The sequence below is a fragment of the Aulostomus chinensis genome, chromosome 12 (genome assembly GCF_037954235.1).
Source record: "Aulostomus chinensis isolate RoL2024-O1b breed Wild chromosome 12, RoL_Achi_v1.0, whole genome shotgun sequence".
NCBI lineage: Eukaryota > Metazoa > Chordata > Actinopteri > Syngnathiformes > Aulostomidae > Aulostomus > Aulostomus chinensis.
In genome coordinates, this window is record NC_141331.1 from 18,326,136 (window position 1) to 18,349,880 (window position 23,745).

Consider the following 23,745-nt stretch of genomic DNA (forward strand, 5'->3'; position numbering starts at 1 on the left):
TCTCCTGTATCGGGATATTGGTCACTATCATCAAGAGTTTCTGAAATCGCAGGTTAAAAAGAAATCTTCAAATCGTATTGATTTTCAATCAAACTGAAATGTTCAGATGGAAACATTTAGATGTTCTCACCAAATGTAGGCTTCAAAATAGACTTTTGCCTTTAATATATCCAAATTTATGACTTTCAAGAGCGGCCACAGAGATTAAACAAGTGTTGATCCAACTTCTTACCACCATGCAGTTATTTCAGGCCTCAAGATATAACTTGTCCCCTCAAGTAATTGTTTCTTGGCCGCAGTGTAACATGTTGACGACATCCAAACAATAGACCAGGGGAACAGGTTATTTATAGCCAGGAATTATAGCAACAATATATCGAGGGAACAATATATAGGCTTTATATCCAGGGATCCATACAGATCCCAAAAACATGTTTTTTCACGGGGGATATTTGAATTAAGAGCCACTGGTGGTGGTAGAGGGGCTCTTTAGAAGCTATTTAAAGGGCCAATTCATGAGTGTGTGCAGCAGAAAGCCTCAGTGGAGCAGCAGAAAAAAGGCTCAGCAGGGTTAAAATGGCCGCCATCCACTGACTGAGATGGGTTGTAATCCTTTGAAATCTCCATTCTGTCATAAATGAAGAAAGGATGTAATTATGAAAATCCATTTGAAGAAGCTATTAAATAAATTAGAACAATTCTTGAATATATTTCATTAGTGTGTTAATTATTTTGGACCACATATGAGATAGAGAAGTCACTGATTTCTTCTTTTTTCCTTAATATTTCATTTCAATCCGACGATAAGCGTTTTAAAAAGCGTGAGGAAGGTTTTTTTTTTCCTCGCTCGCCCAATTAAAGAAAAGGGGGCCTGCTCGGTTTGAAATGTGTTACTTGGATTTGGAATGCAAATGCTTTGTTCGCGAGGAGGAGGAATCAGCGAGGAGTCTGAAAGCGACGAGTTTTTGATTAATGAGCTTTGAAATGGCTCTCCAGGAGCAATAAAGGATGAACTACGCTCTCCCTCTCTCTCTCTCTCTCTCTCTCTCTCTCTCTCTCTCTCTCTCTCTCTCTCTCTCACACACACACACACACACACACACACACACACACACACACACACACACACACAGTATCAGTGAATCATTTTCAATGTCAGTACCATGTTTATTTTGATTCTTTTTTTCCCCGGCCATATATAGGCTACTAAGGAAAGGAAGGATGTGTTTATACTCGTACTCCTCCAGCTTCCGGTCAGTTAAAGTCCTCCGCAGGCTGCGGTCCGTGGAGGACGGATCTATTCTCTCCTATGTGAGCAGATAGGAACCTGATTGTTGTGGCCGAGTCGTGTGTGAGACGCAATAAGCTCATAGACTCGCTGGCTTCATACCAATAAAACATCGATCACCTCAGAACCTTTTATTCAGCTCAACTGCACTTTGCATTGGAAGCATAGAGCCGCCTGATGGGCTTCAGATACCCCGGTGTCTATTTTATTGATTGATCGGTAGAGATGCTGGGACTCGATACCTGACAGTTTCACAACGGAGGAACTGAAATCATCAGATCAGCTGTACAACATCAACAGAAATACAATGAAATACAAGTTTGAGCACTTTATTTACAAAATGTTAAACACAATAAAATATAACATTTCAATATAATTAGGGTTTCATAAATTTATGGAGATCCAACCGAGTGGAATAACAATGAAAGACAAATCAAAAATAGAAATGGACTACACAAAATGACATGCTGGTGTGTATAATATTTGATACTTCGATAGTCTACGTTTTGCTTAAGGTTTGACACAAGATTAACCATGGACATATAGTGGTGTTTATACACTATAGAATGCCCCATTTATTCCGGATTTACAATTAGAAATACTCCTCTGCAACAACACACTGCGAATCATTTTCCAAACCCTGTTTTTCCAACACTTCCAAGTGCTCTGATCTGTCCAATCTTACAACCAAAAAGGACAACAAAAAAACAACTCCACACGTATAAATACTCGCATATAAATGATAAATAATGTGCAATACAAAGAATAAATAGGCCATATGATGGTAGATTATTTTTTTTTAAAAATAATGAAAATAAATAAATAGGATGCCCGTGAGGAAAATGAGATCCTGACAAACAGACGACTAAAAGTCCTTTTCTCTAATGAGCTTCTACGTTCATGATCTACAAGACTTACCTTCAAGTAACGGCGTGAACTATTCAGTAAAAACTGCGCATTGCACTTCGTAAAAAAACGAACAAAAACAAAAGAGGAAAAAGAGGAACAACTGACAACCAGGCAAGTGCTGCCTCTGCGCATCCCCAAATATTCAAGTGAAATGGACAAAGCTGTATTATTTAGAAAATAATGACACAATAGCATTAATAGTAATATCAATAATACTGTAATAATACACACGACTCTCTCGGAGTGTAGTTATTAGACTAGTGAGGTAATAAAAAGAGCGCAACAGAAATTTGGCACATACACACAAACGCGCGCGCACACAAACCGACACACACACACACACACACACACACACACACACACGAAATTACAAATGCGTGAGTTTAGGCGCTTCCTGAATCCTTCCCTGAGACGCTTGGTGAGAGGTGAGGTCTGTGTATGTGGGGTGGGGATCACAGGGTCCATGATGGTGGTTTCCTGGGATCTGAGCGGCGCAGCTGTAGTCCACACTGGTGGATGAAGGATGTGGAAGATGGCCGAGGTTGAACATGGGGCCCGAGGCTGGCATGGAATCAACAAAATTCCCACCCACGTAAACGGGGCTGCTTTGCAAATTGGCGTTGGCAAAGCCGCCGTTACTCTGCATGCCGTGGTGTTCGTACTCGGAGCCCGGATAGCGCTTCTGCTGCGGGATGCAACCACCCAAGGGTGCCGTGTACGCGGCTAAGCCGTACATGTTTTGCTGAGGTTTGGCGAATGGAGGCGGTGAGGGCGCGTCATAGCTGAGGCTGTTCTGGAGTTGGCCAGAGTATCCAATGTGATTTGGGCCACTCAGCGGTGGGCTTCTATCCGGGGAGTGCCCCATGGGAGAGTGCGCGAGCCCTTTAGACTTCTGGTCTTTTTTGTATTTCATCCTCCGGTTTTGAAACCAGATCTTTATTTGGCGCTCGGTGAGATTCAATAGATTCGCCATCTCTACTCTCCGGGGACGACAGAGGTACCGGTTGAAGTGGAACTCCTTCTCCAGCTCCACCAGTTGCGCGCTGGTGTACGCAGTTCGGACCCTCTTGGACGCTGGTCCGGATGGGCTCTTTTCATCACTCACCTCACCTGTAATGACATGAGCAAGAGCATCTTAGCTTGCCTCCATGAGTCAGTAACACATCAAGGCCCAACATGACCCCCCCCCCCCACACACACACACACACACACACACACACACAGCTCTCCATCATACCTGCAGCTGTGCAGTTGTTGCTCTTCTGCTTTGCGTTCTGCCGGGTCTCCTTCATCCAGGGGAAGATCTGCTTGGTGAGAGCTGGCGTGGCAGTGTTGGAAGCGCTGCTGGAGGGAGATTTCTTCTTCTGGGACGCAGAGCTGTTGGAGCTGGGTGAGGAGGGCAGTGGGGGTGCCTGCTGCTCCCCGATACTGGTCGCTTGGCTGCTGTTGCTTTGACTGCTGCTTTGCCGCATGCAGTCTCCGTTCAGGTCACTGTCTTTAAGAGTTGGTGGCCGGACAGCAGCGGTCTGGATGGGACACACTGAGCTCTGGTAGTCATTCTCAATATTAGAGGCAGGGTAGGTCTGATGAGCAGGGCCGAAGTTGTAAGAGTCTGGTTTAGGGTAGGTGTAGCCTCCAAAAAGTCCAGAGTTATCGTAGTAGGTTGCTTTCTGCATTTTGTAAATTCAAAGTGCAGGTCTATCCAATAGCATGTGTGTTGTTTTCATGTGATTGGTCTCTCCCACCTTGGCTCCAGTCTGTGACCTATAAAGAGAAATATATCAGACTCATCTGGCACAAATGAATTCGTCCTATTCTCATTAGAGCTTAACAGTCCTCCAAAGACTCATCATCCATTAGAGTTTAAATACACAAGTTCATGATAAACTACGACTCCCATTCTGCTTTGCTCCAACACCATAATGATGGCTATTAAATTAAGAATTACCAACTTAACAATGTTACATATTGCAGCCCCACATTCATTTCATTTGTAGCACAAAACAGTTAAAGTTTAACTTGAGCTTAAAAGGGACCCGCAGGGAGGCTTTAAATGAGCTGAATCAGCCTTTGACACACACAAACACACAATAGTCTTTTCACTAATCACAAGGTCTGACAAAGCCCGTCATGCATTGTTCCCTGTAGCAGACCTACAGACACCGAGGAGGCCGCGCGCATGCGTGTGGATCACATGTTTACGCACTCCAGAAGCTTATCAAGTTCAGTTATTAATCTGTGTGTGTGTGTGTGTGAGAGAGAGAGAGAGAGAGAGAGAGAGAGAGAGAGAGAGAGAGAGAGAGAAAGAGAGAGAGAGAGGGTGGGGGTGGGGGGAGTAATATATATTTAGCCTTTTGGTCTCAACCTATATTTTGGCTTGTAGGTCACGTCACACGAAAACGCCGTCGAAGAAGAATATGTTTTAAAATCGAGTCATGTGATCAAATATTCCGGTGAACAATTACGGTATAAAATACATTGATTTCCTAAAGAGAGAAAAGCACGTCAGCGTTGCTGTAACAAGCTGAAACAGAAATATCAAGGGGCCTGTACTGTATGCTGGTGGCTCGAGGAGGTGCACTCTGCGCCGTGCATAACAATTGCACCTGTCAGTGTGGACCGCAACAAAATTTATGACCGCAAATGTTATGGTTGTAAACCGCCTCAGAGAGGAATGAAAAGCAAAACAGTCCTCGGGACTCGCAGCTCTCAGAAGTGTAAAACTGAGCGTAGGAGGAAGGCAAGGGAAAGAATTTCATACTCGGCGACTTCTCCCATGCAGCCTCTCGGTTTATAAGAGGAGGCTGAGAGCTGCGAGCCAGTTAGCAGCCAAACACCGAGGTGAAAAACCGGAGGGGGGAAAAAAAGAGGGGATTTTGAGGCGTCTGATAAGCTGGTTAAACATGGAAATCGAGGGACTCAAATGGTGAAATTCTTACTAATTTTCAGTTTTATCACTCGCAGGTTTGAGGAAATTGTGTTTCATTGTCTTTATCTTTCTGCTTTTGAAATTAAAACGATTGTTTATTATTATTATTATTATTATTTACTATTATTACTATTATTATTATTATTATTATTATTATTATTATTATTATTATTATTATTATTATTATTATTATTATTCCTTGTGCTGTAATGGGCATATTGCAAACGTTAGAGACTCGGCGCAAATAATTACATTTGCAGGCCAAGTTAAAAGACTGGTCATCCCTCATGTCTGTTTTGGTGATTTAATCCTCCTGTGAAACTCTGAGTGCAATAATATGTCGCTTAATAACAAATCACCCTTTCTATTTGTTAGCAGTTGGCTCTGTTTTCCACTTGAAAGAAACGTTACTCACCGAAATCTGCGCAAATGTGCTCTCTGTCCCTCACGCATTCATCACAGCAGCCAAAACGACCTGCAAGACAAATATGATCACGTTCTCATCTCCTTACATCTCTTTTTTTCTCTCCTAGAGAGAAAAAAACCCCAGCAAAGTATGGGCCTTCACTACAGCAATAAATACAAAACAAAAAAATGAACACCAGACCAAAATCACCTTCAGACATAATAAAATAAAAGAAAATGTAAAAAAAAAATAAGATTTGAATTCATTTATTCATTCATTAGTAGCTGAAAGCAAATAATAATTGAATACATTTTTTATTGGACGTTATTCAGTGAAATTCAAAGCCTGGCTATTCTATGAATGGCTCCACATATGAATGAGTTTGGGGGGGTTTTTTTGGTTGGGTTTTTTTTTTGGTTGGGTTTTTTTTTTTTGAAGTGGTGGCCTGGGTTAAAAAAAGAAAAGAAAAAGTCCTACATGTGCACTTTTATACAAAGAGCTAGGCCAAATATTTAGCAGTCATAAGCTTTTTAGGTGACCTTTGGGTCATTCAGAGCTTTAAGTCAAAGTTTAATGAACAACGAGAAGCAGTTTGGCTTCAAATGTTGAACCAACGGGCAAATAAATCCAGAGCAGCTTCTCGGTGGCACCAGAGAAGAAAGAAGATTCGACCGGCGGCAAGAAACTAAACCAGAGAGAGCGTTCGTGCTGGGGGAACGTTGGGACTTCGAGGATTATTTGCTTTAAGAATCGTGGAGATGTGAGATTCCGTGGATGTGGAATATTTGTTCCCACTGATCGACACAGTGCTCCTGAAGTGCTTCTGCGCTCTGGGCCGCTCGTAGTAGACATGCTCCTCTTTTCATGCAGCGTGTTTTTCGCCTACGCGCTGTTACGGTGAGTTTGGTTCACACAATGGCTCGGACTCAATGTGGAGAGTTATTATCTCACTTGCTGTCTGAGCCAGTTAGACCTTCAAATGATGTCGATATTGGAATTTAAAGAAACATTTTGGAGTTGTTGTTGTTTGTTTGTTTGTTTTTTAATTGCTGGGGAACAATATTGGAATAAAACGACCTCAAAAATATTCTTAAATTTGGACCAAATCGCAGCTTTTGTCATGAAATAAAAGCAACCACTTTTCCCCGAGAAAAGAAGGAGCTGCTCACAAAATGCTGAATTATTTTCTTTTTGTTTTGATTCGTTCCGTTTCCGTAATCACGAATTCTTCCCTTCCGTTGTAAAAACGCACAAACGCGAGCTAATAAAGAACGCCGTTGTCACACATTTAGGATGGACATTACAGGAACACTTGAAGAATCAAGTTGGATATAAGCTTCGTTCCTCTACAGGGCTCTTTTTTATTCTCATCAAGGTCACTCATTACCTAAAAATATCCACTAGGTACAATCATCCTAATACAGACTGCCGGAAAGATTCGAAAATAAGAAAAATGGAATCTTTGTAGGTGTTCAGTATCCAGCCGGATAATCCCTCCAAGCGTTCGGGTGGAATAGAACGTTGCAGCTTAACAAAGCCATATAGTTGAAACCACATAAATCACAGCAAACGCCAGTGTGACGATAAGACAACAAATTAATGTGATTTACGATCCAAGAGTAAAAAAAAAAAGAAAAAAAAGTTCCTTCTACTTTTTTCCTTCGTGTCGGCTTTCATTGAAATCAGCTGAAAAGTGCAGATGCGTTGGTCAAATTTGAAATTCCCCAAAATTATGAAGCTGTCTTTGAGGAGGTAGCTGAGGATTCCATATCCGCCGGAGAGAGCGACATTAACAAGCATCAGCTCCTTGAACGGAATAAATCAGGCATATTTCCTTGCATCATATTAACCCGTGGTTAAAGGTTGCATTCTGCCATGCAATTGCTTACCTGGGAATCAATTCATCATAAAGCCTATAGCGCTTCCCTTCAGCTCCTTTCCTCGCAGCCACAAGAATAAATCCTTCACCCTTTGTCTGGAGACAATGCTGTCCTAAACCTGATCTTGCTGTTTTTCAGACATTTCCATATACCAATGGAGACAGTATTCCCGAAAGAATGGAAGGACTCGCATTCAACTACCAATAACAATCCTTATTCCTGAAGAGGGAAAAAAAAAAAATCCTGGCAATCAATCACCCATTGAAATTTACAGGAATTCAGAAAGGCCTACCGATTTGGAGCTGATTTTTGGGGGGTGATTCGGAAGCTTTATGATGACAAATAAAGGCGCTGCCTTAAGATACAAGCATATTTGTTCACGTGATTGTTCTCTTCTTCGAGCGGGTCTTACCTCACCAATCCATTTTGATAAAGGGTGGCGTTTATTTCCTCATCTCATCTGTGTGTAAATGTTCCTCAGCCCTTATTTCTCCTCGTCCCGCGACCATTGCATGCAGCTCGCCCACATTTTAACGTTAAAACGCACGCTGATGTGCTCGTGTCAGGGCATTATTAGTGCGCATCCCCTCGTTCTCCATCAGGACGCAGGTTAGAGCATCTGTAACGCATTTGGCGCAAAAAGGATTTGAGTCTTTCGAAGCAGATTCAAATATTGCGTTGTTTTGTTTTTGGTTTTTTTGGAGGACTTTTACATCACTTATCCTCAAGATGAAACCTTTAAAGCACGACACACACGTCTTTCTCTCTCTCTCTCTCTCTTTTTGCTGAATATTATAGAATAATACAGAATAGCATGGTTCTTGTCCTATTTAATCCCGCAACAATCATGTTTAAGATGATTTATGTTCTTTATTCCAGGGTGGATTGTATTCAAATAAAGCTCATTATCATATTTGGTTTGCTGTGTCTGTCTTCACACACTAGTGAGACAAAACACGTCTTACCCTGCATTGTTTTCTAGACCAGAAAGGTAATAAATAACGCCTCGGTTTAAAAGACACGCGAACGCGCTGGAGGAGCAGTGGATGAGGAAGATCTGGAGCCGCAGAGAGAGCGTCGGCTGCTCCAGCGGTGGGTTTTTCTTTGCTATGATTCAGGACTGGTACTGTCGCAGCATATGTTCAGAGGGTAATAAAAGTGAAAGATTTACAGTTTTCGCCCCCCCACCCCCCACCCCCCAACAGTCTCGCACCCTTTCAGGAATTACCGAGAATGATTTACAAGGAGGCTGAACTGTCAAGCCTGCCTAAACTTCCAAGACTCCCAGAAAGGAAAAATTAAATCATTCACGATAACAATGGGGAAAAAAAATCACACACACACACGCACTAAAAGGACAAAATAGATGTTGTATATTTAAAAAAAAAAACAACAGCAAAGATTAGCTTATACCCAACGAATAAAACATGAGAAAAAATATTGCAGTGTCTTATATTTAAAAAAAAAAAAAGGATATTGTGCCTCCCTATTAAAATGCTTGCACAAAAACCTGAATCCGACCCTAAATAAGTGGGCCCTGCGCAGGGGCCACTGAGCTGTCCGAAAGAGCATTCATTCAGTCGCAGCATCCATAAATACACGTCAGTGCCCCTAAGTTTTTATGATCTGTGCCATCAATCGCCCTCAACACAAACACAAAACACAACAATTGCTAAAATAGAAATAAGAGACATGCATATACAGCCAGCAGCTCAGGGCGCTCACGCCAAAGGAGGCGATTTATCAAATATCACGACATTTGATATTCGTCATTTAGCTGCTCGGGCAACATGAAAAATGCTGAAATATTTACCTACCCAAGCATCCATCGGTTCAGATGTGCTGTTAAAGTGCGGGGCTACGCTTGCGCCGGCTATCGGATATTATTTTCTTGGAGGATCTCTTCAGTTTTCAAGTCTGATAGAGTCCTTGCGATTAATGACGACGCCGTGTTTCTAGGGGGACGTGCTGCATTAATTATTTGGACAATCACGTGGTCGAGAATAGAGAGCGGAGTGGTATAGTCTCTGGATGATATCTCTGAATGCAGACAGCGCACTTTAATATATCTGAGGAGGTTTGTCTGGCTCGGAGAGGCTTCGGCGAAAAACAGCTGGAAATCAAATATGGCCGGATGGAGAGCAACGACGTTGTATTCCTGCAAACGGGTGCAGTGTCATTGAAAATGGCACTGCCTTTGGCTCCCATTTATTGCTGTTCAGACATGTAGGTCAGTGTGGCTACACGCTGCACGGTGTAGCAGGCTGCTCTGACCTGATCATTGCTGCCGGGGCAAAATAGCACCTGGTAAATGTTTATTGAAATCAGGTCGCGATGGATGCAACTTTCACAATTCACGCTGATAAACTGAGCAGCTATGAAATGACGGGTACAAAGTATCAATGTACTCGAAATAACTCTTTTTGAAGCGTTATATCAGTTATGTTAGTTGGGCAATTGTGACACCACCACAACGCCCCCCCCCCCCACCCCACCCCCCCCCCCACCACCACCACCACCACCACCACCCCCCCCCCCCCCCATCCTCTCTTCAGCATCGATGTGGGGATCATTTATGGCAGGCTGGTGCGCTGGTAGCATCACTTTGTCTCAGTTTCTCTGTAAATCCATATGACACACGCTTGGATGTGACACATACACAACCACGGGGGCGTGTGCGCGAGCCTAGCGTGGATCAGATTTTACTCACTGGGGGGATGAAACTGCTGAGGACTCGACCTGAGATTGTCTTTCCACATGTGTGTTTGTGTGTGCGTGAGGTGGGGGGGGGGGGTGGGGGTGGGGGGTGTTTGTTTGTTGTTTGTTTGGATGAGAGCTGATGCGGCATCTATAAGGGTGAAATAGTGACACTGGGGGGGGGGGGGGGTCACCTCCAATAAAGTCACTACTGGTGGAGCACGAGAGGGTTTGATAACAAATCGCAGGAGTCACGAGTGATAAAGGCTACTATTGTTTTTGGGCAGGATCACCACCTTGTGTCTCACTTGGAGTCTCATCAGGCCGCTAAACTCTGATGTGGCTTCTATTTCTTCTGTTGCGCAGTAAAGACGTGCGTCTTAAAAACCCAAACGAGGTTTTCGTGGAACGCCGTGAAAGATCCAAACAAAGATCTTCAAGGCTTTTACAATGACGCGTAAAGCACCGGGTTCTTTGTATAAGAGCTAATAAGTGATGAATTAACTCACATTAGAATGAAAACTCCTTCTAGACGACGTTTCCACTGACGAGCCTGACTCGTTTCACGTTATTTACAAATGCTGGATGTGATATTTGGGAGGAGAGCGAGCTGAGTCGGAGCCAAACGGCGCACATTTGTGGAGGTTTAGTTTTTTTAAAAAAAAAGGATTCCTCGTGTCTCACTGACTGAAGAAAAACAATCTGTCCTCCAAACGTGATTCTTCAGTCAAAGGCGCAAATTCAATCAACCTCCTATGAGTAACCAGATCGCAACCAAAATAACCAAATTACGCACAAAAAATCATCATGTAATTTGAATTTTTACAAGCCTTGGCTGAGCAAAAATTGAGATCATCCGAATATTTCCTCTGACGGAGAAAAGACCAAACCTCGCGGGCAAAAATGTCTTTGCGCAATGATATAAATGCATAATCAGTAGAAATCTTTATTTTTTTCCAATATACTTCTCACATCTCAATGCACAATACAAGGTAAAAAGCATGTACAAAAATAAAACCAAAAAAGATTGCATATTGACATAAGGAGACAAATACACTTATCAGATGCATTTGTAGGTTGCGCCTGATATTAATACTGTTAAAATGCGTGTAAAAGTCCGGAAGTCACGCACTGACTCTTGCTTTTTTGAAGGTTTTATAAATGTGGAAAATCCCTCCAAACCAATTCGAGCTGCGCCTGGGAGAGAAAATGCTGCTTGTCCGGCGGGTCAGGGGTGTTAGGGTCAGTCCTCGCGGCTGAAACGTGTCCCCTGGATGAACCTGCCACCGCTGCTTTGTCGACCTTCGGTTGAAATACCTTTTCAAGCCTCTCATCGGGAAGAGGAGACCTCCAGCAAACTGGGAGAGCTTCTGGGCTTCTTTTTTTGTTTTGTTTTGTTTTGTTTTGTTTTTCTGTCCGAAGACAATGACGGTTTAAAACAAGAAATATCTGTCTTAAAACGTGACGTGACCCCGCACCCTCGTTACCAAGCTTCGTGTAAATGGAAAAATAATAATAATTATTATTATTATGATCAGAATATAAAAATTCCCACATTAACTAAGACTAAACTTTACATAAAGCCATGCTAATAATGCACAAGAGTTCAAACATATTTTAGATTGACAAAAAAAAACCTCAACGAATACTTTAATTAAAATTGTATGTGTGCTGTACGTAAATTTACACTTAAATAAATAGTCTAGAAAAAAAACATGAGAAATATTCCTCCTAAATATTCTTGGATTTGATTTTTTTTTCTTTTCTTCCGATGAGAAACATTTAAATTCGATGCCATGCAGGAACAAATGATCTTTCATAAAAGAGTTTCGAATGGTTTGAGAGAGCCTCTGAAAATGTACACTGTTTACAAAGTTGTCAAGAGAGATTTATAAGGGCACTCGGAATAGTGTGCACACAGGAATGTCTTGCTTTTTTTTCGGGGGGGGGAACATTTTGGGGGTAAGAAAAATTTAAAAGCTTTTATTGTACAAAATAAATTAAAAACATACAAGTCACGGAGAAGCGTGGAGCTGGGAAAAAAATATCGATTTGGATCTTGGAAGTTGATGTGCTTTGTAAATGTTTCTTTCAAGTATATCGTGCATGTGGAGGAAAGGGGGAGGGGGGGGGAGATGAAACTTTGTTATTTAATCGAATATTTCAACCTTTAAACCAGCGTGAGTCCACGTGAGAAGAAATCCTCAATGAAACGTCCTCGGAGAGAGAGAGAAGGAGAGAGGGAGAGAGAGAGAGAGAGAGAGAGAGAGAGAGAGGGAGAGAGAGAGAGAGAGAGAGGGAGATTTGTGTCTCTTTAAAGAAATCAAAACGAGAAAGAGGCTCAAACCTCTCTGTAAAAACACTGATGTTCCGACCCGGTCTGGAGTCAACACTGCTCATTTTTGTTAAATTAAAAACGGATGAAAAAAAAAAAAAAAAAACGACATCAGTCCATGCAAATGCCAGATGCAACCTGTCTATTTTTTTTTTTTTTTGCAGTTAATTTGGAAACACCGTCCTCTCTTATAACGACGTGATATCAGTCTGGTTATCCTTCTGAATGCTCTGCAGGTGGCTGGAGGTGGGTGCAGATCTGCCCTTGGTGTTGGGGAGTTTGTGATCTTTCTTCCATTTCATCCGTCTGTTCTGAAACCAGATTTTGATCTGCCTTTCGGACAGACAAAGAGTGTGGGCGATCTCGATCCTGCGCCGCCTGGTCAGATACCTGTTAAAATGAAACTCCTTTTCCAGCTCCAAAACCTGCTGCCGGGTGTAAGCTGTTCTGGATCTCTTGGGTTCGGATCCTGTGTAATCTGGGTTCACTGTGAGAAGGAAATGAAATTTTACAAATATATATTCGTATATAAATGTATATAAATTTAAAAGTCACTCTACTCGTGTAGCCTGCAGGCAAAAACAAGAGCAGTGTTTACCCGTGCGCTCAAACTTTTTCTAGAAAATACACAAACGGAAAGGAACAATGAATGATTTAGCTGAATTTCAGCAGTTTCACACAGAAATAAGCGCCGCTGCTATCGGTCAATATTTGTTTTCAGAGGCTTTGGGGCGCTTGGCGGCCTATTTCCTGAGCTATAAAAATTTATGACTTGTGTAATTGGCGAGGCCTCTCAAAGACTCCCATAAATATTACACTGAATGATTTCTAAACTGCTCCATAAGAGAGAGTAAAGGAAATCTTACCAGTAGTTACGTGGACTTTCTTCATCCACGGGTAAACTACTGCAGGCTGCTTGGCTTGTATCCCATTTTGGCTCTTTGTGTTTTGCTGCTGCTGCCCACAAGTCCGGGGTCCGGTCGCTTGGACCGGGCTCCTCTGCTCAGTCTGTGCGCTAAAAGGGCTCGGGTGGCTGGGTCTCTCGTGTACATGACCCCGTGGCTGCACTGTGGAGTCCTGCACCGTGTTGCAGCTGAAGGGCTGCTCCGTGTAGTTTGACCGTGGGTAGATCCCTGGATGCTGAAAGTCTGTGTCCTGCGAGGGACTGAAGTAGTCCGAGCCCTGCTCAGGTATATAGCTATTTTGTGAATATTCCTCACAGGGAGGAAATTTGGGATCCACATACTTAGAGTTCACGATATACGAACTCATGGCCATTAATTTCTGAAGGTAGAAAATACTAATTTTTCTCGAGTTGTCTTTTTTCCTCCCTCCATAAAGCCCTCCTACTTGGTGTCAACTGAATAAAGTTAGCGAACCATGTGACCAGATCGGCCAATAGAGGTGATGCTGGTCCATAAACGGGTAAACATACAACTAAAAAGCAATTCCATCCAACTTCGCATATCCACAAATTAGACACAAGCGGAAAAAAGGCTTCGCCTGCAAACATTTGGAAAATAAACTGAAAGAAAAAAAAAAGGTTGACTTTACTAAACCCTCTGACTTTATATATAATAATAAAGGTAAATATATATATGTATATATATGTATATATATACATATATATACATATATATGTATAAAATGGTAAAAAAAACAACTCTAGATGACTTTTAAGCAAAAAGATGAAAGAAAGAAATTTTAAAAAAAGATACATCGGTTTCAAAAGCGCTGCTCTAACCTCAAGGCATGGTGTTGAACAGAGAAACCAACAAAAGAGAAGCCCCTTGGCATGAAAGCAGGGGAGAATGACAGAGGACAATTGATGGAGACTGTCTTTGTCAAGAAGGGGTCATCCAAAAGTTACACCAGTCTCATCCCGTCATCTGCACCCTTTGAAAACCCGGTCCCAGAAGCCGATTGGCCAGCAGAGACATGGGAGAAAGAGCTTCACATGGAGCTGAGTTGTATTATTATTATTATTATTATTATTATTATTATTATTATTATTATTATTATTATTATTATTATTATTATTGTAAATCAGTTCCGAGCCCGTCATGTGTGTAACCTTTGGTCTCAGATTCGCTTCAAGCCTGCGGAGTTTCAACACCATTGATGGAGGAGGTCTGCTTCACCCTCCTGGACCACCGTCTCTGCAGCGGGTGACACATCAGACCACCAAGCGCCTAAAAAGGTGGCAATAAATCAATAAATCGAAGTTTTTTCATCGACCATATACTCCCCTAGAATCGAATCTGTGACTGTGATTGCATCACACAAATTCGGTTCTACAGGGTATATATAGACGACGGGAGGCGTCACGGCCACACTTGTGGAGCATCTCACAGCAGAAATATCAATATACCATCACAGGGAAATAAGAGACGGATACACTCTGAGGAAGGAGCTGTCTTGTTGTGCTCAATGTGAAGCAGTGTTCCCTTAATGGCCACCCTCATCTCTTTTTTTTTCTTGAGTAATTTCCGCCATTTTCCAGTTCATCATGACCTAAAGTGCCCCTGTCTGCCTCTCGCTAAAAAGACAAGGCTGCCAGGGCATCCCTGATCATTTCAACCTGAGGCATCAAGTAGCAGACAAGAAAACCCCGTGTCTGGGCAGCAGATGAGCTCAGCAAATTCATGATAGAGCAAACTTGAGAATGGGATCATGTTCTCCTCTTCAAACAAACAGAAAGCTGAGAGGAACAGATAGGAATAGAACTATCGGATAGGAATAGAACTATCGGATAGGAATAGAACTATCGGATATAGAACTATCAGATAAAGGACTATCAGATAAAGGACTATCAGATAAAGGACTATCAGATATAGGACTATCAGATATAGGACTATCAGATAAAGGACTATCAGATAAAGGGCTATCAGATAAAGGACTATCAGATAAAGGACTATCAGATATAGGACTATCAGATAAAGGACTATCAGATAAAGGACTATCAGATATAGGACTATCAGATAAAGGACTATCAGATAAAGGACTATCAGATAAAGGACTATCGGATAAAGGACTATCATATATAGGACTATCATATATAGGACTATCGGATAAAGGACTATCATATATAGGACTATCAGATAAAGGACTATCGGATAAAGGACTATCAGATAAAGGTCTATCGGATAAAGGACTATCAGATATAGAACTATCAGATAAAGGACTATCGGATAAAGGACTATCAGATGTAGGACTATCAGATAAAGGACTATCGGATAAAGGACTATCAGATATAGGACTATCATATATAGGACTATCGGATAAAGGACTATCAGATGTAGGACTATCAGATAAAGGACTATCGGATAAAGGACTATCATATATAGGACTATCATATATAGGACTATCGGATAAAGGACTATCAGATAAAGGTCTATCGGATAAAGGACTATCAGATATAGAACTATCAGATAAAGGACTATCGGATAAAGGACTATCAGATGTAGGACTATCAGATAAAGGACTATCGGATAAAGGACTATCAGATATAGGACTATCAGATAAAGGACTATCAGATATAGGACTATCAGATATAGGACTATCAGATAAAGGACTATCGGATAAAGGACTATCAGATATAGGACTATCGGATAAAGGACTATCAGATAAAGGACTATCAGATAAAGGACTATCAGATATAGGACTATCAGATAAAGGACTATCAGATATAGGACTATCAGATATAGGACTATCAGATAAAGGACTATCAGATATAGGACTATCAGATAAAGGACTATCAGATAAAGGACTATCGGATAAAGGACTATCGGATAAAGGACTATCAGATATAGGACTATCGGATAAAGGACTATCGGATAAAGGACTATCAGATAAAGCACTATCAGATAAAGAACTATCAGATAGGAATAGGACTGCGCTGGATGGGAGCTTGGCTCGCGCTCAGGGGCTTATCACCACACGTCCTGAAGATGAGGCTGAAGGCCGCGGAGGTCAAACCGAATCATTTAGCAAACATATCCAAAAGTTCAATTATTTCAGTCCCGCTGACAGCTCAAAGGGTGCAAAAGTTGACCAATTCCTCATCAACCATTCACCATCACGGCAGTCACTGCGAACGCTCCTGAATAAGATCCGAGCTCTGAATGAGCGAGTCAAGATGCCTTTAACATTTGAAATAGTCAAGATTTTCTAATGCTAGGATTCCGTTTTTATACATCCAAATAGTTTAAAATGGAGGACATTACAACCGTTGTAAGACGGTAAAATCTCCCTGCAGCTTCCTGAGTCCGTTTCAGTCACAATACAACGGGACTTTAAGTCGTGGGATTCATTTGCTTGGAAGACAACTGGCCAGCACTTGACCTCACAAGTCTGGAAGCTTGAAATACGACACAACCACAGCTGCAGTTCCCCTATAAATAAATTAAAAATAAAATAAAATAAAATATATATATATGTTCAATATTATGCTATTTTATACTGTTATATTTGAGAGCTGTATAGTTTGGTAGAAGCGTTCAATATAATAAAGAGCAAAAAGAGTAAAGGAGTAAAAAGACAATGGAAGTGCAACGCAGCATCTTCAGACTTTATCTGCAGGTGAGACCCTGCACTGCAAATTTTTAATTACAAAAAAAAAAAAAAAAAACCCCGACACGCGCAGAATGATTCGTTTTGGTTTCAGGTAAAACGACCGCATCGGTATAAACGCCTCCGTGCTGTTTTCAGTGTTAGACAGCCTGACCTGTCTGTCACCTTCCCCTGCGAGTCCTTGAGACGGGTCAAAGCCGCCACATACAACAAAAGAATGATAAAGTCAGCGTTTCCCAACAGCCTGGCTTAAGCTCAAGACTAAACAGTTAAACTTGCTTTTTAATCACATTTAAAGGCTTTGGAAAACAAAAATAAAAATAATTAAAAAAAAACCTCCAGCTGAAGACCAACAGTAAACACAAGGCCTTTTTTTATCTCACAATGGCGCGAGGTAAGGAGGCGTTTTCACTGATATTGATATTTAATAAACCTGTTACCGCCTCAATCCCTCAAAACCGTACAAAACATTATTTAGTAGATATTCGATCTCACTTTAATTGTTGACGGTGTAAATCAGCAACAGAAGCAGGATCTTCGTTAGGCCTTTTACCAGGCCACCAAGAAGGAACCACCGATTCATTGTTTTAATGACGATGTGATTTGCTACGATTGCTAAAATAATCCGGGTTAAAATGCAGTCCATGACTATTTATTTTTTTGATTGAATAATTAAACGTGTACAATTTAAAAAAAACAGATATGTAATACATAAATTTCACCTTCAAAAGAAGTCATTTCCGAGAGTTCCTAAAAAATAAAAAAATATTAAAAAATCAGGTAACAACAGGTTGTTCTTCCTCAAAACAAATAAGCAATAAAACGAGTCAGTTTAATGTGATCGACACACACTCGTGTTCAAACTGTGATAGCATTTCTGTCAGAGCAGCGCCTCCTCTAACCGTCTGTCCCCACCAGCCTCTGCTTCCAGAGGCAGGAAATGCCATATTCTCTGGTGTGCGTGACATCATACGCCCATATAACACCCGCAATGATAAAACTCCGCTTACCACCGAGACCGCAGCACATGGCACACCGGAGAGCAAACGCATCCATGCTGAAGGAGACGAGCAACCCGCTGCCAGTTCAAGCTCCATTCCAACCCATCTGGACCGTCTTACTAATACACAATGAGAATTATATTTTGGCTTGTCAAGTCCCAGGCCATAAAACAAACTTTAATGGCATCACGTGTTTCCGCACAGCCATTCACAACACCGCGCAGGTCCATAAATAACCCTCAAAGTTGCACTTACTCAATAACAGCGATTACACTGATGCGCATGAAATAAAAAGGGAGGACTGGGGAAGCCAGGAGGTAGTAACAGTCGTGAGGGGACCAGATGTGCGCCAGGACAAAATAAAGACGACATTGTTTTATTTTGGTGCAGTTTTAAGCAGCCTAGTGAGTGTAGTGTCAAATTGTGTCCACTCAAATTAATATTCTACTGCTTTCAGGTTTGGAGGAATTTTGATATTTTCAGACCTGATTATATCCTCCTGCCGGAGCCGTTTGACCTCTGAAGTGTCAGCAAATGCATCAAACAAGCGACACTGCTCTGAGCTCAAATTCATTTTTCTTCCGAGTGAACCTGCCACAATGAGAGTGGCGTCATCCGTTCATCCGAGCCAATCCCAACGTGTAGAGCACGCTTGCCCCTCCCCTTTGTTCCTGTCTGAAGAGGAGGAAGCTGAGGGGTGCAAGGTAAGCGTGACAAATCATAACACACTTGCGACTTTCATACATGAAGGTTGTACACTGAATACGGTTTGAGGACCAAAACCACGTTTGACCCACGGGGTGTTTAAGAGGAAGCGTTTATGCCCAATGTAGGTACTGTCAATCAAAAGTTTCAATCATTAAAAGGCCCTTTTATAAAACTTTCTCCTCCGCCGCTTCTTTCAACATCCTCACAAGAAGTTCAACACGTTTTAATGAATGTGTGTTAAAATGTTCATCATTGAATCGTCAGTTTTGTGTACCCTATTGAATAAAATGATCTTTATTTTCAGGTGCTTTCCTCTCTCCTGGCGCTCTACAATAAATTAAGTGTAGTTGTGCAACATCAAAGTCTTTCCTATGACCCAATACAGAAGTTAATAGGTACTGCTCTTATTTGTCTCCAGTTAGCTGCAAAATAACAGTCCAGAAGGGTGATTTTTTTTTTTTTACAAACTTCACAAAAGCCCATTTCAAACACGAGCTGGATCACGTGACCGTGCGTCTCAGCCAATCACATTGCAGCTGAGTCGGCGCTCAGACGCTGTCTGTTTGACAACAGCGCCTTCTGCTGGATCTTGGAGGTTTATCCCCCATTCCACTGTAAAAAATGTCTTTATATTCCAGATCTCGTGTTTGATGAGGACTGAGGGCGTTTGCACCTGTTTGATATGTGAATGAATTTCGGGAGTTTTGTCTGATTAAACGTGTTTCCACCATGACTGACGATCCTTTATTCAAGACATTCTCTTTTTTGGCTCAAACGAATACTCCCAAGAATCCTTTAGCAAAAATGTCTTCTTTCATTTGTTGAACTAAAGTACAGAATATAAAAAAAACAGGTAACACGCAAGGGGGGGGGGGTAGTATCTTTTGCAGTGTAGTTATTCCATATAACGTCAGATAGAAATGCATGAATCATTTCTTTCAACCGGTAACAACAAATGAAATTATAACATTTTACAAATAGAACTTATTATTATATTACATCTGATAAAAGAGGAGTCAGTGTAGATCGTATTTGACTGGAAGACGTGCGTGATTCAAATGTTAAAAAACAACAACAACAAAAACCGTATTATTCCTGGAGATGCAGTTAGTAATATCTATCTATCTATCCATCTATCTGCAGGGCCTGATTTCATTTCAGTGAAACAGAAATAATTGAACTCGTTCAGAATGTACAATCATAAAGTTAATCCAGCAGCAGTGAGGGAGTTGCGTCTTTCTCAGGCTTCTGCTTGTGTCTGTTCAGGGTCCATTTTGCCGCATTGCAGTAAGGCTGTAAATACTTTCGCAGCTGCCTGTCAGGCAACAGTGAAATACTGTCTTTGTTCAGTTGGTCTCCAAGCAGCTGAAAACAGCTATGAAAACTGAACAACTTCAGCCTGGTTTCCACGCAGAATATAAAGGGTTATTTTTCGAATAAAGTCTAGCATTTCAACCAGATGCGATACATGAGGAGAAACGGTCAATTCAGCAGTTTAGTGCAGTTTTTTTTTATAGCAGTTCAAGAAATACAAAAATCAAAAAAATATGTGCCGATTCTGGCTGTGTAAGGGATGGGAATAAGCTGTTTCGGATCAAGTCAAGGCAGGAAATAATCACTTTTCTAATGCAGGAGGATATTTCAACACATCTGCGTCAAAAACCCTCTCATAAATATTCATGCACACATTGCAAAATAACCTACGGAAAATATCGTGGGAATATTTCATCTCTTTTTAAATGATCGAGTTTTACAAGTACAACACATCGCAATGGTGATTTCTAGCATCGTCACAGCGTGAAGTACATTTAATTCAATTCAACCAGCAAAAAAAAGAAAAAAGAAACAGCAAAATAGCCTGAGCTCCACTACCCTGTTGCTCATTTGCATGACTAATGACACAGGAAGCTGTCAGACTTCTCATGCACTCATCCACGCGTGAATAAACCGCGCGATCACAGTCAACTCACCAAAACCATGAAGATAATCCATGTTTATTCGACCAGCTCTACCCATCATCTGCGTTTTGATGGACTTCTGGACAGCCATGCTGCTGCTGCTGCTGCCGCCGCCGCTGCTGCCGCCTGGACACAAGTTGAAAGGATCCTCTTGTCAGCGCAGAGTTGCAGATGCGTGCGCTCGGACCTTTATGATACGACTAACTGGCAATTTTTAAGAAAGACGTCGGTGGCGTGTCGGGTTGAACGCCATAGACGCAGAATGCAGTGAGGAAAAAAATCGCCTGGGAAATCAGGAAAAGAGCCATGAAGACGTTTGCCTCTCACACATGACCAGTGGCATCCAATGACAGGCGATAGAAGCACATAAAAAGGTCTATTGCCAAGTTGTAAATTGTCCTCTCACAAAAAGGAATTTCGACTGCGGCAATTCTTCCCAGTTTTTGCGCATAATAGCAGGAGCCCCCTCAATGTCCTCCAGAGGAAAACACCAAGGCTGTTGTCTGGATTCTAATTTCCTCGACTGCATAATATATTAAATCTTTAAATGCAATTATGAAAAAACTGCGTCCTTTATAATGTTGGGTTTAATTAATAAGAAAGCAAACCCTTCCGAATAAAACCGAATACACAAAAAAGTATTCACTTAGTGCAAATAAAGACGCATTCATGTTTGCCCGCAAATGCTGAAGAAAAAGTTGAATTTGTGCTCATCTCAAACTATGTTTACCACTGTAATTCAGGCGTTTGCGACTGTGATTTTAGTCTTTTTGGAGAAAGCGTTTGACGCCAGAATTCGAACTGCTTTTTCCTTTCCTTTTCCTTTTTTTTTTAGTAGGTGGCCTGTGGACCAGCTGTTCACTTCATGTCCCATATTTAAGCCATATTCTCTTTCCCTACTGCTTCTAACACGATAGAACCGAAAGAGGATACAAATTATATTAATCCTTGTTAAATGTAGCCTGTTATTTTAACACTATTAAAACAAATTCATCAGCATTCGTAATTTATCGATGCGGTTTACAGGCCTGATTTTATTCACTCACACACAAAAAGAAATGATTGCGGCATCATAATTTTTCACGCCTTGGACTCTCGAGATTTAAATGATAAATTTTACATCTGCACCACCACCACCACCCCCACCCCCCCCCCCCCCCCACACACACACACACACAAGATTAACAAGAAATAATTTCTTTCATTTCATTCTGGTTCATCTGGTTGCTTGCCAGAGTCAGCACCATGCGATTTATGATCCAACTATGGCTCTGGTTTCCTGTCAAATAATGTGTGTGTGTGTGTGTGTGTGTGTGTATGTGTGTGTGTGTGTGTGTGTGTGTGTGTGTGTGTGTGTGTGTGTGTGTTTTGGTTGAACGTCGACTTATTAGATGCAGTACTGATGAACGGTTCATGTTCCTTCTATCGCGTTACCGCCTTTTATTCGAGGCCACGGATGACGAAAGTGGCCACGTTTGCATAGAAAGTGTATTTGGTCCGAGCTCCAGTCAGTGTGTGGCATGTTGGTGGATCAGTCCATTGAGTGACTGATGGGGAGCCAAAGACGAGACGAGACCAATTACTTTGATTGGGGAGAATTAATGGCGTCCGACACGTTCAATAGATAATAAGATCGAAACAAATCCCATGCAACTGCTTTAATACTTTTCTTTTTCTTTTCTTTTTTTTTGACGCACACACACACGCACGCACACACGCGCACACACACACACACAGGCACATTCACTGATATGAAGACAAAGTGGGGGGGTATGATCGAAAATGTAGCTGGAGATTAGCGTGGAAGCAGCACGGTACGACCCTGTTTACACATCAGAGTCTGTGTTTGCTGGGGGATTCTTTTCACCTTCACCGATAAAATTCAAGACCATCGAATCTGTTCAAATCCGGAAGAGGAAAAAAAAATCCACAAAATTGAAAAAAGACCCTTTTTTTTTTTACATTACCTTAAACATTATTTTGAATTCTGAAGAAAATACTTTCAATTGTTTGTTTTTTTTAAATCTATCGATCTGAGATATATTATCTGCCCGACCTTTAATTAGTAGGCCGACTCTCAACAGTGTGTAACCGTAATCATTATTTCCTATATTCTCTTCATCCTTTATTTCTTCAGCATCAGTTTTATTTGTTCCTCGTCTGCTCCCCCAGAAATGAAGCAAACAAAAGACGCAATGCTGCAGCAGAGGACGCCTCGAACGATCCAGTCTCACTGATGACGCGCACACCACGCGGTTTGCTTGTTGTGTTGAGCTACAGTTTGATGCTTTATTTGTGTTTTTGTTACAATGTCAGGTGAAATAAAAAATTTTTAAAAAACACATCGGCTAAAAAAAATACTACTGAAAAGACACATGGCCTGCGCACCGCTTTCAAACGTCTGTAGTGAATGATCGATAGAACCGCAACATATTCCCATGATTCCTCGACTCATCTTTTTTTTCGCCTGGAAGAAAATTGTTGTCTTGGTTGCGAGCAAACACAACGCCGAGGCTAAAGGAGGCGCCCGTGTTTTACTGCTCCAGCGACGCGAGGCTGCAGACACAAGCATTTTAGATGTTCCTCTGTTGGATTCGAGCTGTGTTTCACCTGCAAACTTGACATTAAAGACCTTGCTGAAATCTAAAAAGAGGATTGTCTTCACCCTGGAAGTGGGGCTCTATTTCTCATAACTTTTTTTTGGGGGGTGGTGGACGTGGGGGGGGGGGGGGGCAACAAGAAACAAATCAGTGCGTCTTCTTTCAATATTATTTATCTTTTCTTTTCTTCAGACTTTTTACTGCTCTGGAAACAGTCAAGTGCTCAAGCCTTTGTCTCTTTGTGTGTGTGTGTGTGTGTGTGTGTGTGTGTGTGTGTGTGTGTGTGTGTGTGTGTGTGTGTTTGGAGCAGAAGTGTAACTTGATTGCATCCAGTGTGGAGAGTGAATCTGATTCCAGTTGACATGTAAGGAAAGGAGGCGCATGACAGTCTGACGACATGGAGATAATTAGAGGAATGTTCCTTTCAAAGACAGAGTCCAATCCACGGATAGAGTGAACGCT

General features: G+C 41.6%; 2 protein-coding genes across 2 annotated transcripts; both read right to left on the minus strand.

Moving 5' to 3' along the window:
* Positions 1 to 2,432: 2,432 nt before the first annotated feature.
* hoxd3a (homeobox D3a) lies at positions 2,433 to 7,734 on the minus strand. Its single transcript, XM_086220627.1, has 4 exons — positions 7,422 to 7,734; positions 5,542 to 5,601; positions 3,435 to 3,961; positions 2,433 to 3,307 (listed from the first exon to the last, which is right to left on the minus strand). Exons 3-4 carry the CDS (start codon positions 3,871 to 3,873, stop codon positions 2,565 to 2,567), a joined length of 1,182 nt encoding a protein of 393 aa, XP_086076753.1. The 5' UTR covers positions 3,874 to 3,961; positions 5,542 to 5,601; positions 7,422 to 7,734; the 3' UTR covers positions 2,433 to 2,564.
* Positions 7,735 to 11,047: 3,313 nt separating this feature from the next.
* On the minus strand, positions 11,048 to 13,917 carry hoxd4a (homeobox D4a). Its single transcript, XM_086220628.1, has 2 exons — positions 13,311 to 13,917; positions 11,048 to 12,931 (listed from the first exon to the last, which is right to left on the minus strand). Exons 1-2 carry the CDS (start codon positions 13,720 to 13,722, stop codon positions 12,633 to 12,635), a joined length of 711 nt encoding a protein of 236 aa, XP_086076754.1. The 5' UTR covers positions 13,723 to 13,917; the 3' UTR covers positions 11,048 to 12,632.
* Positions 13,918 to 23,745: the final 9,828 nt, after the last annotated feature.

What these genes read in the sequence shown, in the direction of transcription:
- hoxd3a (XM_086220627.1), bottom strand. Translation starts at nt 3,873, where the DNA reads ATGCAGAAAGCAACCTACTACGATAACTCTGGACTTTTTGGAGGCTAC. An exon ending in CAACAACTGCACAGCTGCAG is followed by an intron (nt 3,308 to 3,434) that starts GTATGATGGAGA and finishes ATGTCATTACAG; the next exon opens with GTGAGGTGAGTGATGAAAAG.
- hoxd4a (XM_086220628.1), bottom strand. Translation starts at nt 13,722, where the DNA reads ATGGCCATGAGTTCGTATATCGTGAACTCTAAGTATGTGGATCCCAAA. An exon ending in GAAAGTCCACGTAACTACTG is followed by an intron (nt 12,932 to 13,310) that starts GTAAGATTTCCT and finishes TCCTTCTCACAG; the next exon opens with TGAACCCAGATTACACAGGA.